The sequence below is a fragment of the Aotus nancymaae genome, unplaced genomic scaffold (assembly GCF_030222135.1).
Source record: "Aotus nancymaae isolate 86718 unplaced genomic scaffold, 86718_ANA_hifiasm-v0.15.2.pri h1tg000008l, whole genome shotgun sequence".
NCBI classification, from domain to species: Eukaryota; Metazoa; Chordata; class Mammalia; order Primates; family Aotidae; genus Aotus; species Aotus nancymaae.
The window spans coordinates 37561545-37579857 of NW_026988419.1; the positions used below are offsets into that span (position 1 = coordinate 37561545).

Sequence of the window (18313 nt, forward strand, 5' to 3'; positions counted from 1 at the left end):
TTCTTTAGTTTAATTAGGTCCCACTAATTAAATTTTTGTTTTTGTTTTAACTGCTTTTGAGAACCTAGTCATAAATTATTTCCCAAGGCCAATGTCCAGAATGGTGTGCCCTAGGTTTTCTTTTAGGATTCTTACAGTTTGAAGTCTTACATTCAAATCTTTAATCCATCTTGAGTTAATTTTTGTATATGGTGAAAGATAGGGAGTAGTTTCATTCCTCTTCATATGGCTAGCCAACTATTTAGCACCATTTATTGAATAGGGAGTCCTTTCTCCATTGCTTATTTTTGTTGACTTTGTTGAAGAGCAGATGGCTGTAGGTGTGCAGCTTTATTTCTGGACTCCCTATTCTGTTTCATTAGTCTATGTGCCTGTTTTTGTACACATACCATGCTGTTTTGGATATGACAGCCTCATAGTATACTTCGAAGTTGGCTAATGTAATGCTTCTGGCTTTTCTTTTTGCTTAGGATTGTTTTGGCTATTCAGGCTCTTCTGGTTCCATGCAAATTTTAGAATATTTTTTTCTAATTCTGTGAAAAATGATGTTGGTAGTTTGATAGGAATAGTGTTGAATTTGTAGGGTACTTTGGGCAGTATGAGCATTTTAATGATATTGATTTTTCTAATCCAGGAGCATGGAATATTTTTCTATTTGTGTCATCTTTGATTTCTTTCAGTAGCGTTTTGTAGTTCTCTTTGTAGACATCTTTCACCTCCTTGGTTAGATGAATTCCTAGGTATTTTATTTTTGTGTGTGGCTATTGTGAGTGGGATTGCATTCTTGATTTGACTCTGAGCTTGAATATTATTTGGGTATAGAAATGCTACTGAGTTTTGTATATTGATTTTATATCCTGAAACTTTACTGAAGTCATTTATCAGCTCCAGGAGTCTTTTCGTGGAGTCTTTAGAGTTTTCTAGTTATAGAATCATATTGCCAGTGAAGAGGGGTTGCTTGATTTCTTCTTTTCCTATTTGGATACTTTTTATTTCTTTATCTTGCCTGATTGCCCTGTCTAGGACTTCCAATTAATATTTAAATTAATATGTCAGATTTTCCCACAAATGTTCAGAAAAATTCAATGGAATCTAGATGTTCAATATTACCACTGTTTCTTTCTCTTCTTAATCTTTCTTTCTCTTAAATATGGGTTTAATGCTTGCCTGCACAATATTTTCCAGAAAATGTAAAATCTTTTGGACAGGTCTGATTTTCACCCTATTATGAATTATATCACAATGAATGTACTTATGCATATAGCTGGTTTCTTTGATTGAATTTTAATTTTTGTATAACTTCTCATGTGTAGGACTGATGGGCCAAAGATGATGATTTTTCATAGCCTTGATAAATATTGACAAATAACATTAATGTTTTCATAGCCATTAGCAATATTAATAAGTTCCACTTTAACCACTCTTAAGCAGTATGGAATTGGCCTATATGATTTACTAATTGATGTAGTATAGAGTAATACCTCATTATTTTATGTACATCAGATACTATTTCAACTACTCTTTTAATTTTGATTGTCAAAGTACTTGGAGAAAGTATTTTGGTTGCTATTTCAGAGCATTAAGATAGGGTGGCAAGAAGTTGTATAGGATATGCAGCCATAAAAAAAGAATGAAATCATGTCCTGTGTAGCAACATAGATGGAGTTGGAGGCCATAATCCTGAAGGAATTAACACAGGAACAAAAAACCAAATACCACATATCCTCACTTATAAGTGGGAGCTAAACATTGAGCACACATGGGCATAAACACGGCAACAGTAGACACTGTGGACCTCTAGATGGGGGAGGAAGAAAGGGAAGCATGGGTTGAAAAACTAGCTATTGGGTGCTATGCTCACTACCTGGGTGCAATGTGCCCATGTAATAAACCTGCACATATACCCCCTGTATCTAAAATCAAAGTTGAAAAATATAAAAAATAAAGTGAAAAAAAGATGTAGAATGTAAGTATCTTTAAAAAATATGCATGTTTGTGTTGACATGTTGACAAAATATGCAAGCAAATGCAGTATACAATTCTACAAATAGGAGATATATGTGTTACTATGTTCTGCTATGTGTATTTGCATGCTTAAAAGGCTACTACATGTATGCATTATTCTATATATATATCATATATAATATGGTAAACATACATATAATAATAGAGTTTACATACAATATTGTGGAACTTTATGTAATCATATTTTTCCTCATCTAACTACATAGAAATCCTTTTTTGTGATCCAGATTTCAGTGTCTTTCTCTTGTTCCTCCCACAGTGTTCTTCCAGAGTACATATTTACTCCATCTTCTTGGCATTTCTCTGCTGTGCCTTTCTGTTTTTTCTTTGCTTCTCCCATCCCTCAGCTGTCCATTTTCACCTGCCCTTTCCATGGCTGTTTCTCCTTTTAAAAATGTCTTTATTATCAACAGCCAGAACTGTGCCCTTTATCATTGTTCCATTCTATAAATATCCAAGCAAGGCTAGAAATCAAGAATGGTTTAACCATACTTAGGTATTTCTCAGAAAAATCTAACTTTGACAATTTTTTCTGAAATTCAAACATTAAAGTACATACCACCTCACAGACGTCACTATTTTTGGTTGATGCGTTTAACAGACTAGTGTGTTTCCCACCGGTGGCTAGTAGAAAAGAAGACGTATTAGTCCACCGAACATATGTAGTGAAGTACAAAATTAGACTTCCTGACTTTACAGCCCTCAACTCTCCATGCATGAATTGTACATCTATCTCTGTCATCATTGCCTTGGGCTTCAAACTACAGGACTGAGAGGGAATAAGGCCTGGAAACACAGGAGGAACTTGAGAAAGATTGTGTGATGCCAAAGTGTGCATTTACATACATGCATATGGCTGAGTAGAGATCGGATTAAATTACAAGAAAATCATCTATAAATTTGATGGATCTCATTTTGGAATTATTTGAATTTGTATTTTGCAGTAAAATTGCTCATGCTTGTTCAATCCAAATGTATGTAGGATGCCTTTGGCTAAAATTGTTCAAATGAATATTTGATACCTTGTGGTTCACACAAATTGATAATACATCAGCCAAATAAAATGTTATATAATATGTTTGCCTTGCTCATAGGTATATGATTAAACTTGAATATAAATAGCTATAATCACATGGTTTAAGTGAGTCTTGTATAACTGTCTAAGAATGTTGTAAAAAATTGAGTGGCATGAGTTAATCTAGTTTAGGAGTTTAGCTTTCAGTTGTATAACTTGTTCAGTAAATGGTTGACTTTTAGCATATTCTTTTTTGATTAGGTAATTGGGGATGCAATTTTTGCCTATACAAAATATCAGCGAATTAACTGGGTAAGGGATTGGCCTGGACAAACTGTTCTCTGTGTATCCCAAATCTTTTGGACGAAAGAAGTACAAACAGCTATTCCAAAGGGAATAAAGGTAAGCTTTTATTAACCCTCAGGGTTTTATTTTTTGTAGCATGTTTTCAATAGTTACTATTGCCAGCATACACTTACTTTAAAAACTAAAATAAATACAGTTCACTTAAAAATTTACTTTATGCTGCAAGCCAAATTACAGATTTTTAAAATAAAACTTACATGTAACAAATATGTAGGAAAATTTATACCAGTAATGTCAAAATTTATGTTTAAATCATGTTTATTCACAGTATATAAAAGTTAATGATATGAGTTAATGAGATTCAAGAACCTCAATCTTGTTATATACACTTTTATGCCTTTAAAAATAGAGTGATAATAGGACTAAGAAACTCATAAAGATTAGCAGGAAATAAAATAACAGTATTCTCTTTTACATCTTGAATAAAACTACCCTATATAAATGGGACTCCAGTTGACTTACTATGACTATTTTTATTTCTAATGTATTGATTTTGAATACATAATAATTATGGATATTTTAAATGATGCTTAATATTAAATATGTAAATATTCTAATATATGAATTTAATATTAATTAGATTGCAATTATTAATTAAAAACCAAGATTACATTCATTGCAACAGTTCTATCACTGAGATAGGATTTCAAGCAAGTCAACTGGAACCTAGTATTTATAGATCTTTAGTTTAAAATCATGATTTTCAAATGTATTTTTAACATGGGATTTGAAATGTCTTTAAGGTGTTGTTGAACAGGGGTTTGAGAAGGATGCATGTTCTCTGTAGATAGACAGATTCCAAAGAGTAAGGAACTGAGTGACATATGTTTAATTCATTCTAACTTACTAACAGGTCACCTAGTTCTCCTCTACAAGAAGAAATGCTGTGTAGGACAGGAAGTCAAGGGTTTTCAGGAAAAAGGTGTTTCTTCATGAAAACCAGAGCACTGGGGCAGAAGTTTCCCTAACAGCAGTAAGCCCCTGAGTTTACTTTTGGGCTCTTGGATTTCTCTACCCATGTGTATTTTTCTTTTTTCTTTAGTGAGTCCAGAAAATTCATTTTGTCTTTATACTTTTAAGCTACCACTCACCAACCACCTTACACAGAGGGATTTCTCCATCACCAAAATGGCGCACCAAGGGACGTGCAGCCTCCTGGGATTTCTCTGCATGTGGGTTAAACATGGGTGGGACAGAAGTTTATTTTTTACTGCTGAAGAAGAAAATTAATAGCAAATTAAGCATGTAAATAATAGAAATGAAATAGTGTTTAGGCATCAACTCTTTGAAAAATGATCTTTCTTAAAAATAATAATAAAAAAAGATATTTTCAGGAAACAAGAAAAGTGCTCCTTGAAACAACTTGCAGTCCTCATCTTTGACTTTTAAGCTTTTTCTTATTCTTGGGAACCCTCACTTTTAGTTTCATTGCTGCCACTCAGCAATGGCTGTATCAGAGTGAAATAAACTCCTTAGTGTACAGTTTTATAAAATGTTTTTAGAGTAGAAAAAGCTGTATCAGTCCACTGGAGCATATTGATACTTCTCTTAAGCACAGTGGTTTTTGTTGACTATAATTTTATTTTTGTCCTAAGTCCTCTTCTCTTTTTTAACTTATTTGATTTACCTACCAGAAAAGAGAAGCAAGCCTGGTCTTCAGAACTGGCATTAGCTTATTATAAACTAAAATGTGCAATATTGTTTGTTAGCATCTTTATATTTCAAGAGGCACAAACCGCTTTCAGAAAGGTTATGCGAGAGTACTAGAGGGACTCATAGGATCCAAATAGGAGTAGTCGGAATCAGGACCTCCAGGCTGCGTTGTGCTGTGCTGTCTCTCTCCTTCTCTCGCGCTCTCTCTCTCTCTCTCTCTCTTGCCTTCTATCATCTCGCTTTCTCTCATCTCACTCTGTCACCCAGGCTGGAGTGCAGTGGCATGATCTTGGCTCATTGCAACCTCCACCTCCCAGGTTCAAGCGATTATCCTGCCGCATCTTCCTGAGTAGCTGGGATTACAGGCACATGCCACCACATGCAGCTAAATTTTGATATTTTTGGTACAGAAGGGGTTTCACCATGTTGGCCAGGCTGGTCTCAAACTCCTGACCTCAGGTGATCCAAGGTACTGGGATTACAGGTGTGAGCTACCATGTCCATCCATTGTCTCTCTTCTGTTGTTGCTCTCTGTCTCTACTAGGCTCTGGTAGGCTTTATTCTATACAGCAGATTACAGCTTGTAGTTACTTTAAATTGGCATATCCGCAGCCTACCAAGCCTAGTGAAAAGCACTTATTCTCTCAAGCTACACAGCAATCCCTGGGAAGAACTATGACTGGCTCTGGTTTAGTCACCCATCCCCTCCTTCGTATTGCCATGGAGGGCAATATGATTGACAACTCCAACAAAACCACAGAGAATAGAGAAATAGAAACAGAAAAGGAAAGGATAATGAGTAGACATAAATTACATACATCCATTATATCTGTCCTGATTGAGCTTATTCACCCAATACCTTTGTAGTAAGAAAAACAAATTATTTCAAAATTGTGTTACATAGAAAGTTGTGATCAAAATGTAGAGAATAATGTGTGTATATACTAGTTCAGGATGTTTTGTACAAAGTAATTTTGATCACATTGGGAAATAATCTTTTCTTTCAGGCTCTTGAGCAATACTTGGAAATGTGTAACAGACAAATTGATGATATTGTCACTTTGGTGCGTGGCAAATTGTCCAAGCAGAACCGCATAACTCTGGGAGCACTTGTGTTACTGGATGTCCATGCTAGAGATGTCCTCTCATCACTTGTAAAAAAAAAATGTCAGTGATGACTCTGACTTTGAATGGTTAAGTCAGCTTAGGTACTATTGGCAAGTAAGTGATATCACTGAATGTTATTGCACAGCAATTTCAGCTCTTAATTTTAAATTTGTGCTTGCTGGCTCACATGGGAAATGTAGCAGTAATCGAGGATCTCTGATGGCAGAGTATACCCAAATAAGCATTTCTTTAGATTGAAGATTAAGCTGCTGATAGCTATATCATCTGTATTGATATCTGTGTCCTTATCTATATCCAAATGTATAGTTATATATAAACATATATACATATATAGATACACAAAAATTATGAGTAATTATCAAAAATTACTCATCTTAAATGAGTTGCTAGGTTTGCTAAATCTGCACAATGTTGGGACTAGTCAGTTTAAAATTTTTTTTTAGGTTCCTGATGTATCTAAAGAACGTATGAATCAAACTCTTTCGGTCTGATTTGGTCATTAAAGTTTCCTCTTATTGCTGGGTGTGATGGCTCATGCCTGTAATATTAGCACTTTGGGAGGCCAAGGCAGGCAGATCCCTTGAGGTCAGGAGTTCAAGACCAGCCTGGCCAACATGGTGAAACCCCATCTCTACTAAAAATACAAAAACTAGCTGGGCATGGTGGGGCACACCTATAATCCCAGCTACTTAGGGACTAGGGTGGGAGAATTGCTCGAATCCAGGAGGTGGAGGTTGCAGTGAGCCAAGATTGCACCACTGTCCTCCAGCCTGGGCGGCAGAGTGAGGTCCTGTCTCAGGGGAAAAAAAAAGTTTCTTCTCATCGATAGTTGAAGAAGCCAGAAACATGATTTTTACCAGGGCATCCGGGTCGATGGTAATGGTAGTCATGATGGGGAATGCAAGCAGGGCAGGAACCAGTTAGTACAGTGGGCAAGATAGTGCCTATTGGGTATGGGCAGAGACAGGTGCATAGTTTTCATAATATAGGCTTTTGTGGAAGTCTTGGGAGGCATGGGATGGGAGGAGAGAAGAGGCGGGAACTAGCATTCTGGGAAACAAATTGAGGAGCAGTGTATTTAGTACTGAGTTAGAAGCTCAGATGGTGGAATCATTTCAGATGCCAGATTCTCCCCTTACCAGATGTGTAACCTTGGGCAAGTTACTTATTCTCTTTAAGCATCAGTTTCCTCATCTGTTAAATGATGATTAACATCCGCTCTATTGTGAATACACAATGATTAAAAATGTGGAACAAGTAAGGGACAAATACTAAAATGTTCTAGGGGAAAAATTAAAGTCAGTGATTTCAGTTATTCATTCATGGAAATTAGATAATGAATTCTGCCATGGAATCAAATGACACCTGAAAAGTGAATTTTAAAGATGTCTATATTATAGTTATTACTTATTAAAGAGCTTGAGATTTCATATTATTTACAATTTTGTTTAAAGTAACTTCATTTTATCTGATTTATCCTAGGAAAATCATTTAGAAACAAAAATGATCAATGCTGGTTTGAGATATGGATATGAATATCTGAGTAATTCCCCTAGGCTGGTTATTACTCCACTGATGGATAGATGTTACAGGTAAACTCTTTAAATTAAGGATCTATTGGAAATAACTTTCCCTGACCCCTATACCATTGATTTATTTAAAAATACCAAATTGTCTTCCATACTGTAAATTTAGCCCATTTAATTTTTTCCTAGACCATTTAATTTTCCTCTCAGCTTTGTCTTCATTTTCTCTTTCTCTGCTGGCTTCCTCCTCTCAATGCTAGGACTCTAAGTATTAGTAGGTGTCACTTTTTGTTGACCCGTTCATCCCTCCTTTCTTCCTGAAAGTTTCTGACTTTTTCTTGGATCATTTGAGTCATTTTATTATTCCCTTGAGACACTGCATTTTATTTTTAAACTTTATTTTTTATTTCAATAGGTTTATGGGAGCAGGTGGTATTTGGTTACATGGATAAGTTCTTAAGTGGTGATTTCTGAGATTTTGGTGCACCCATCACCTGAGCAATGTACACTGTACCCAATGTGTAGTCTTTTATCCCTCACCCAACTCCCACACTTCTCCCCAAGTCCCTAAAGTCCACTGTGCCATTCTTATGCCTTTGTGTTCTTATAGCTTAGTTCCCACTTACAAGTGAGAACATATGATGTTTGGTTTTCCATTCCTGAGTTACTTCCCTTAGAATAATGGTCTCCAACTACATCCAGGTTGCTGTAAATGCCATTGCTTTCTTCCTTTTTATGGCTGAGTAGTATTCCGTGGTGTGTGTGTGTATGTGAATTTTCTTGATCTAATTGTTGATTGATGGGCATTTGGCTTGGTTTTATATTTTTGCAATTGCGAATTGTGCTGCTATAAAGATTTGTGTGCAAGTGTCTTTTCCATATAATGACTTCTTTTCCTCTGGATAGACACCCAGGAGTGGGATTGCTGGATCAAATGGTAGATCTACTTTTAGTTCTTCAAGGAATCTGTTTTCCATAGTGGTTGCACTAGTTTACATTCCTACCAGTGATGTAAAAGTGTTCCTTTTTTTTTTTTACCACATCCATGCCAACATCTATTTTTTTTATTTTAAAATTAAGGCCATTCTTGCAGGAATAAAGTGGTATCACACTGTGGTTTTGATTTGTATTTCTCTGATCATTAGTGATGTTGAGCATTTTTTCATACGTTTGTTGGCCATTTGTACATCTTTTGAGAATTGTCTATTCATGTCCTTAACTCACTTTTTTTGTGGGATTATATTTTTTCTTGAAGATTTGGGTTCCTCCTAGATTCTGGATATTAGTCCTTTGTCAGATGCATAGTTTGCAAATATTTTCTCTCACTCTGGGTTGTCTGTTTACTCTGCTGATTATTTCTTTTGCTGTGAAGATGCTTTTTAGTTTAATTAAGTCCCATCTGTTTATCTTTGTTTTTGTTGCATTTGCTTTTGGGTTCCTGGTCGTGAACTCTGCCTAAGCCAATGTCTAGAATGGTTTTTCTAATGTTACCTTATAGAATTTTTATGGTTTCAGGTCTTAGATTTAAGTCTTTCATCCATCTTGAGTTGATTTTTGTATAACATGAGAGCAGAGGATCCTGTTTCATTCTCCTACATGTGGCTTACCAATTATCCCAGCACCATTTGTTGAATAGGGTGTCCTTTCCCCACTTTATCGTTTTGTTGGCTTTGTTGAAGACCATTTAGCTGTATTTGGCTTTATTTATGGGTTCTCTGCTCTGTTCCATTGGTCTATGTGCCTATTTTTATATTAGTATCATACTGTTTTAGCAACTATGGCCTTATATTGTAGTTTGAAGTTGGGTAATGTGATGCCTCCAGATTTGTTCTTTTTGCTTAGTTTTTTTTGTTTGTTTGTTTGGTTTTTTTTTTGGCTATGCAGACTCTTTTGGTTCCATATGAATTTTAGGATTGTTTTTTCTAGTTCTGTGAAGTATGACCATAGTATTTTGATGTGGGAATTGCATTGAATCTGTGATTGCTTTTGGCAGTGTAGTCATTTTCACAATATTCATCCATGAGAATGGGCTAAAAACACTGAATTATCTAGAGTTCTGTTTTCATGTGGTGATTTGTCTCATGCTTTGTGATTTCCTGAATGTTCTCATCCAGTCCCATGTTTTAATGGCCTACACCTTGAAGACCCCGTATCTGTACCTCTGGCCAAGGTCTCTTCTATAAGCTTTTGCTATACACGAGCCTACTTCATATCACCATTTGATATCTCACAGGAACTTACATTTACATTTCTTCTAAAAGCAAATGTACCATTTAATCTCCTAAATTCATTCAGCCTTCCCTGGTCCCATCTCAGGAAATGGCAGTGGCTATCAACCCAGTCATCTCTACAAATACCTCGCTTTGTCCTCAACTCTTTTTCACTTCTTCATATGTAGGCACACAGTAAACCCTACTCATTTAATTGAATTAAATGTGTTTATTTAATTATCTTCCTTTAAAAAATCTCTTCTCTTCCTTTTGCCCATTTTGTAATTGCATTTTTTGGCCTGGTGTGGTGGCTCATGCCTGTAATCCAAGCGCTTTGGGAGGATGAGGTGGGTGGATCACTTGATCCCAGGAATTTGAGACTAGCCTAGTCAACATGGTGAAAACCCATCTCTACTGAAAATATAAAAATTAGCTGGATGTGGTGGCATGCACCTGTAGTCCAGCTACTTGGGAGGCTAAGGTAGGAGAATCACTTGAACCCAGGAGGTGGAGTCTGCAGTGAGCCAAAGCGGTGCCACTGCACTCCAGCCTAGGCAACAGAGTGAGACTCTGTTTAAAAAAGAAAAAGACTTTTTAAAGAGTAATTTTAGATTTACTGAAAAATTATGCAGAAAGTAGAGAGAATTCTTAACCTCTCTGTCCCACCCAGTTTCTCCCATTAACATCTTTCATTAATGTGGTACTTTTGTTACAGTCGATAAACCAATATTGCTACATGCCTGTTAACTAAAGTCCACAATTTATACAATTTATATCAGGGTCCACTATGTTGTAGAGTTCTGTGGGTTTTGACAAATGCATAATATCCTATATCTACTACTAAAGAATAATTTTACTTCCCTAAAAACACCCCCATGCTCCATATGTAATTTCCTTCTTCCCTTTCCCGCTACCCCTGGCAACCACTGACCTTTTTTTGTCATATATATACAGTGTTATATAGTACCTGAAATTATACATACTGTGTCTGTTCACTTAGCAATATGCATTTAAGGTTCCTCCATGTCTTTTTGCAGCTTGATAACATATTTTTATTGATTAATAATACTCTATTATATGCACATAACACTATCCATTTACCTGTTGAAGGACATCTTGGTTGCTTCCAAGTTCCAGTGATTATAAATAAAGCAGCTGCAAATATTCTTGTGCAGGTTTTTGGGTGAACATAAGTTTTCAACTCATTTAAGTAAATAAGTAGGAGCATGATTGCTAGATCATGCACTAAGCCTATGTTTAGCTTTGTGAGAAACTGCCAGATTGTCTCCCAAAGTGGCTGTACTTTGGAAGTTCATTTGCATTGCCACCAGCAGTGAATGAGAGTTTCTATTGTTCCACATCTTGCCAGCATTTGATGTTGTCAATACTTTTGATTTTAGCCATTCTAATAGATGTGTAGTGGCATCTCATTGTGCTTTATTTTGCTATTCCCTAATGATATATAATGTTGAGCATCTTTTCATATGCTTATTTTTATATGGATATCTCCTTTGGTGAGGTGTTTGTTCAGATCTTTTGCCCACTTTGTAATTGGGTTGTTCTTCTTTTGTTGAGTTTTAAGTGTTCTTTGTATATTTTGAATACAAGTCCTTTATCTGATATGTGTTTCTGGAAATATTTCCTTCTATCATGTAGCTTGTGTTTTTATTGTCTAGTGCCTTTTGACTGAGTGTAGTGGCTCACACCTGTAATCCCAGCACTTAGGGAGGCCAAGGGAGGAGGATCACTTGACACCAAGAATTCAAGACCAGCCTGGGCAACATAGCAAAGCTCCATCTCTACAAAAATTTTTTTTAAATGGCAAAGTATGGTGGTGCACACCTTTAGTCCTAGCTACATTGAAGGCTGAGGCAGGAGGGTCACTTGAGCCCAGGAGTTGAGGCTATAGTAAGCCATGATAAAGCCATCATGTCATGGTGAATCCATGAAGGTCTGAAGCAACCTCAATTCTTGCCTCCTCAAAGAAAGAATTCGAATGAAGGGCATAAGGCAAAAGGAGAGACTGAGGCAAGTTTTGGAACAGGAGTAAAAGTTTATTGAAAAGTTCTAGAGCAGAAACAAAAGGAAAGAAAGTACACTTGGAAGAGGGCCAAGTGGGCAACTTGAAAGACAAGTGCTCAGTTTGACCTTTTGAATTGACATACTTCTGTGGTCTTGTGTTCTTTCTCCTTTGATTCTTCCCTTGGGGTAGGCTATCCACTTGTGCAGTGGCCTGCCAGCGCTTGAGAGGAGAGCATGTGCAGTGTGCTTACTAGAGTTTTACCTATGCTCACTTGAGATGTGCTTCACTTACCAGCTAAATGTCCCTAGGAGAACATACACCAGTGAAACTCTGCCATTTTGCCTCTCTTAGTGTGCATTTGTGAGCCCACTCACCCAACTTCTGAGATCTTATTGGGAAGCTGCTGATCACCAGCTTCAGATGTTTTCTTTTCTTTTTTTTTTTTTTTTGTGGAGTCTCACTCTGTCACCCAGACTGGAGTGCAGTGGCTCAATCTCGATTCACTGCAAATTCTGTCTCCAGGGTTCAAGAGATTCTCCTGCCTCAACCTCCCAAGTAGCTAGGATTACAAGAATGCACCACCATGTTTGGCTAATTTTTGTATTTTTAGTAGAGATGGGGTTTTACCATTTTGTTCAGGCTGGCCTCAAATTCCTGGCCTCAAATGATCCACCTGCCTTGGCTTTCCAAAGTGCTGGAATTACAGGTGTGAGCCACTGTGCCCAGCCGGGTGTTTCTGTTTATTGCAAGACTGCCTTTCCCTGGAGTTGGCTGTGACCAATTATTATTTTAGAGAGAAGATTAACTGCCTAACCATCACTTGGCATTTCTGGTGGTGGGGAATGGGGGAATTCCTCTTCTGCTCTGCTCTGCTCAAAAAAAAAAAAAAAAGAAAGAAAGAAAAGAAATAGTGTCTTTCACAGAGAATTTTTATCTTTATGAAGTCCAATTTTTCAAGTTTTCTTTCATGAATTATGCTTTTTGCATTATATCTAAAAAGTTACATATGGTGACATCACCTAAATTTTCTTTGATGAGGTCTTCTAGAAGTTGTATATAGTTTTAAGTTTTACATTTAAGTCTGTGATCCACTTTGAATTAATTTTGTGTCTCGATTCACTTTTTCCAGTGGTTTCAGCACTAATTGTTGAAGACTATCTGTTCCCTATAAAATTGCTCTGCTACTTTGTCAAAGATCTGATTTTATTTTAGAAATGTTTCTTAAATGTGTGTCAGGGATTTGGAATCCACAGTTTTCTTCCTTTCAGAGCACCTAAAGAGCTAAAGTAATGAAAAATAAAGTCCTAGTTTATAAGTGGCTGAGCAATGATCTGACCCTCAATTCAGAGCTCTCATGTATAATCTGGATTGAAGATGGTGGCCTAGTTTAAGATAACTATTTCCTGCTTCTTAAAGCTAAGCATGCTTTCCATATGGCTGAAGAACTGGATCTAAGAGAAAGAACAGTGGGTCCAATTCATCCTGTTGCAGATGGGGAATAAGAGCCACACAGTGACTCCAATCACTACTTAAACAGGGTTCCATTTATGTCAGGACTTTACCTCCTAAGTACAATATGGATGGAGTGAGAAATTAGAAGTTTTGGTATAAGTTTCCTTCATATGGCTGATATAGCCAAGAGAGGAAGATTCTATTCAACACTGTTTTCTTCTTGTTGGCTCTAGTAGCACCATCCTATTAGCTATTTAAGTATCTTCCCAATTTTTTATGTTCTAATTTAGCATATGAGGTACAGTATAATCTGTCTATCGAACTCAATATTTCAGTAACATCAAACTCTTTTTTAAACATACCATTCTACTTCCTCACTCACTACCTGTGCACACAGTCTCTCATTTTCCTGGCAAGTTCTCTCCCTTTCTTTTGTCCCTCAATAAATATAACTTACTACAACTTAATCCTTTGGAACATCACCTTTTGCAGGTAGCCTTTCTCTGACATTCCCTACATTAAGAATCTCTCCTCAGTGATTCTCATCACACCATGTATCTTCTTCTATCATAACACTCATAAAGGATTGAAAATATATTTGATATATCTGATATTCTTTATTGTAGTCTTTTCTTGGGCAAAGATTATGCCCTATTTTTCCCTCTCCCCCAGCGCCAACTCGTTTCCTGGCATATGGCAGGCATTTAATAAAATGTATTAAATATCCATAAACTGAAAGGCAGTTTTAAATTATATTGTTTCCTAGAGAATGATTAGAATTGTAAATGTTTTGGCCAAGCGCGATGGCCTGTAATCCTAGCACTTTGGGAGACCAAGGCAAGCAGATCACCTGAGGTTAGGAGTTTGAGAGCAGCCTGGCCAACATAGTGAAACCTTGTCTCTACTAAAAACACAAAAATTAGTGGGGTGTGGTGGTATGCACCTGTAATCTCAGCTACTCCAGACGCTGAGGCAGGAGAATCACTTGAGCCTGGGAGGCAGAGGTTGCAGTAAGCCAAGATTGCGCTACTGCACTCCAGCCTGGGTGACAGAGAAAGACTCCGTCAAAACAAAACAAAAAAAGAATTGTAAATTTTTTTTGTAAACAGTAAGCCTGTTCACATGTTTTATTCAAAATGATGTTTTTCAGAGAGAGGATAGTGCTGAATGTCTGGGTCTTCCTCATTGACCTGGTAGGACTATTTATGGAGTAGCAAATGAATCAGGGCCAGTGGTTCAGAATTAAGGCCAAGAACAATGCAGTTTTACTGGAATCTTCTTTGATATCATGCCAATTGTATGGCATAGGGGCAGGCCCTATCACTTGAAGAACCTATACAGGATCTAACACCAGTGCAATTGCTTACAGCTGTACCCTGTACCCAGTTGAAGTCTTTATGGATTTACAATATAGGAATCCCTTTACAGTCAACATTACATGTGAATATCCGCCATGTAACTGTGAGAGAAAAATAATTTTTAAATTTCATTTATCAATCCAAGAAGCTTTATTGATTAGCTAGGATATACCACATACTCTAGTAGTGCTCTTGATAGAGAAAAGATATAAATATTCTGAATTTAAGTATTTTTCAATCAGATGGGAAAGGCAGTTTAAAAAACAATTACAATACAATGTAGTGAGTGAAATATTAGAAGTGAACATTAGGTGCTACAAATATATGTAATCCAGAGGGGAATGGAAGTTTGTGGGGGAATGCTCTGAGAAGTAAATTGTTAATAAAAGATCTGGGGCCAGGTGCAGTGGCTCATGCCTGTAATTTCAGCACTTTGAGAGTCCAAGGCGGGCGGATCACGAGGTCAGGAGATGGAGACCAGCTTGGCCAACATGGTGAAACCCCATCTCTACTAAAAATACAAAAATTAGCTGGGCGTGGTGGCAGGTGCCTGTAATCCCAGCTACTTGGGAGGCTGAGGCAGGAGAATCACTTGAACCTGGGTTATGGAAGTTGCAGTGAGCCGAGATCGTACCCACCGCACTCCAACCTGGGTGACAGAGTGAGACTCCGTCTAAAAAAAAAAAAAAAAAATCTGGATGGAAATCTTATATTAGGAGATCTACTATTGAAGAATAAGGAGATTTAGCCAAATGAAAATGAAGAGGGGCTCTGTATTCTTTGACTAGTGAGTTTAACACATTTGCATTTAATATGATTCATAAACTATTTGGACTTATTTAAATTGTCTTATTTTGTGCTTTATATTCTCCAAGTTTAACATTTTAGTTTGTTTTGCTTTGTTTTTCTCCTGTCCTATCTTATATTAAGTGATTGAGTTTTCTTTATTCATTTACTTCATTTGATATGGATATAACATGGGATATGAGATGGGCTATGATATAGGATGCTGTTTCTATACTTTTAAAGGTTATCTTACATTTAAACAATGCCTATTTGACTTAATAAAGCCTAAAGTTAATACCTCTATTCTGTTTCTGAATAATAAAAAGGCTTTAACTACTTTAATTCCAGGTTCCTATCTCATATTCCAGATTATTGTCAAATATTAAATTAAACTTTGTTTTAAAATTTCTTTTCAGAAAATTAGTCATTTTAACTAGTTTATTGAATAAACCAGTTTTAGGATGCAAGCAGAGAACAATTTTATTCTTTCTTATTACTGTTTTTTAAAAAGTTGCTCTATAAATAAATAGTTCTCATTCCTGAATGAAATGTAGGATAGATTCCCTAGCTTTTCTGGTCACTCTAAAATGTTAATTATAAGTGTCATTTTTAAAAATAATAAAAGTCCACTTATGTCTAATACCAATACTAATAGCTCTCATCCAATTTAAAACTTCCTTCTCCCTCAGCTCAAGCCTGACTCAGGCTGAGAGCCTGAATTTGGAAAATGGATGTGGTCAGTTTTTAGCTATTTTTATCCCTATCCTTGCTTTCATCCCTCAGTAGCTTATCTTTTGCTTCCCCTAGTACTGGAGGTTGAAGGAGAGAAAACAGAAAGAGAGAAGTAGGTTTATATGTGACAAGTGTCTTGTGTGATAACTATCTCTTGGCTGTTTAATGATGGCAGAAGCCCAAATGTGCAGATCTTCCAAGGGATGTTTATGTGGGCTCCTTAAAGCCCCTCCAGTGACTGAATTCCTACCTGTGGAAAATGCCTTCTCAGGCTAGCTGCAGCTGGCTTTTGCTTCAGCTTCTGAGGCTTACCACACACAGAGCCTCTTTTTGGAGTTTTCTCCTGTTTCAGCTGGGCCTCCTGCTAGGGTTCCGTTCAGTGTGACTCAAATCTGGTTCTCCAGATCTGGACCTGGCCAGATGATAGGCACACATTGGCTTTTCCAGCAGTGAGAACATAACTCTCTTTTTCTTTTCTCCCATTCTGCCATCAGGAGAAGCTCCATGTATCTTTTCAGCTTCAAATGTTTTAGGTTGTGAGTCAGAACGCAGTTTCAGTGCTCTAGAAAATCCAAGGGGCAGATGGTGTGTCAAGCTTTCTGAGTAGTCTTAAAGGCCCCTTAGTTAGCTTGGGAGAAAGAAAAGTGCTGCTCTTTCTTCCACCATACAGAGAAAGGTAAAAAACACAACACACCAATGATTATTTCCAGAGAGATCCTCACTCCTGATAACTCACTTAGGGTCTTCTTATCTAATTTTTATATGCCCTGATGATAGCGAATGTTCCAAACCCACTTCACCATCTATAAGATAAGATGAGCTGGTATTTATTGTTCTCAGCTTGGGGCTTTAGTCAAAATTTTAAGAAAGAACCCTATTTACATATTGTTTACTGTTAATATACAGGTTTAGCAAAAATTTTATCATTTTCTTTACTTACCAGTGCTTCATGCTTTGCCTTACTTTTGGTTTAATTTTCTTCCCCTTACTAGGCAATGTCTTTTAGTTATTGTTCCAGGGAGGCTCTGCAAGTAGTGAGCTCTATCAGACTTTGTCTAAAAATGTTTCCTTGTGTGTTTTTGCTCAATTATGAAATGACAGATTAGCTAGGTATAGAAGTGTAGATGTATAGTAATTTTCCCTCAGCCCTTAAAATTCATTAGTCTCCTGGCATCCATTGTTTCTGCTGATAAGTCCCTATTCTTCTTCTTTTGTAGGTAATTTTCTTTATTTTAGTTTTTAAGATTTCTCTTTATTGTTGATGCCCACTGTAGATGTAGATTAGTTTTTATTTATCCTGTTTGGGCCTTTTTCCATTCATGTTTTTCTTGGATTCTGAAAAATTATCAGCCTTTGCTGTTTAAATTTTGCTTCTTTCCCATTTTCTTCCTTCTATGTCTCTTAACTTTTCTTATATTCAATCTCTGTGTCTCTCTGAGTAATTTTTGATACATAATTTTCTGTTCCTCATGTTTATTCTGCTATTTAACTTCTTCACTGAGTTTTTACATTATGTTTTTTACGGCTAGAGTTTCAAATTGTCTCATTTATAAAATTGGCTTCTCTTTTTCTCTCTCACAATTTTCTGGTGTCTGTTGGTTTATATTTAAAATCTCATTTAAAAGACCACCAGGATACCATAGAGGGTAGGACACCATTTATATAATAACACTCCCAGCCTTTGTCCATTTGCATTTGCCACACAGCAAGTCTGACTTCTAACTGATCTCTCTCTCCTGTTTGAACCATGAGCTCATCTTAATAGTGGTTGTTTCCCCATGCAGTCTTGCATGTTGTCACCTGTGGAGGTGTCCATAAGGAGCAGTTTCATATTTATCTCTGAGGAGGACTCTAGAGTTTTCTCTGGTTCAGAACAAAATGTTAGTTTATCAGTTTGGATTAATGTGCCCATGACTAGTAGAAATTTGGGCCTCGTTTTCCCTGCATGAATGATACCGGCTTTTCATCAGGCTCTGCACGAAAGTTAGGCTTCCTTGTCTCTTCCATAATTGACTCTTCTTTGTCTCTCTCCAGTAGGT

General features: G+C 36.7%; 1 protein-coding gene across 1 annotated transcript in view; it reads left to right on the top strand.

Moving 5' to 3' along the window:
* Positions 1–18313, top strand: part of DNAH7 (dynein axonemal heavy chain 7) — a 260963-nt gene that overhangs the window by 77277 nt on the left and 165373 nt on the right. Inside the window, 4 exon segments of the mRNA XM_064372762.1 lie at positions 3302–3442; positions 6067–6216; positions 6218–6280; positions 7670–7779. Of these exon segments, the coding sequence (XP_064228832.1) occupies positions 3302–3442; positions 6067–6216; positions 6218–6280; positions 7670–7779 (464 nt within the window).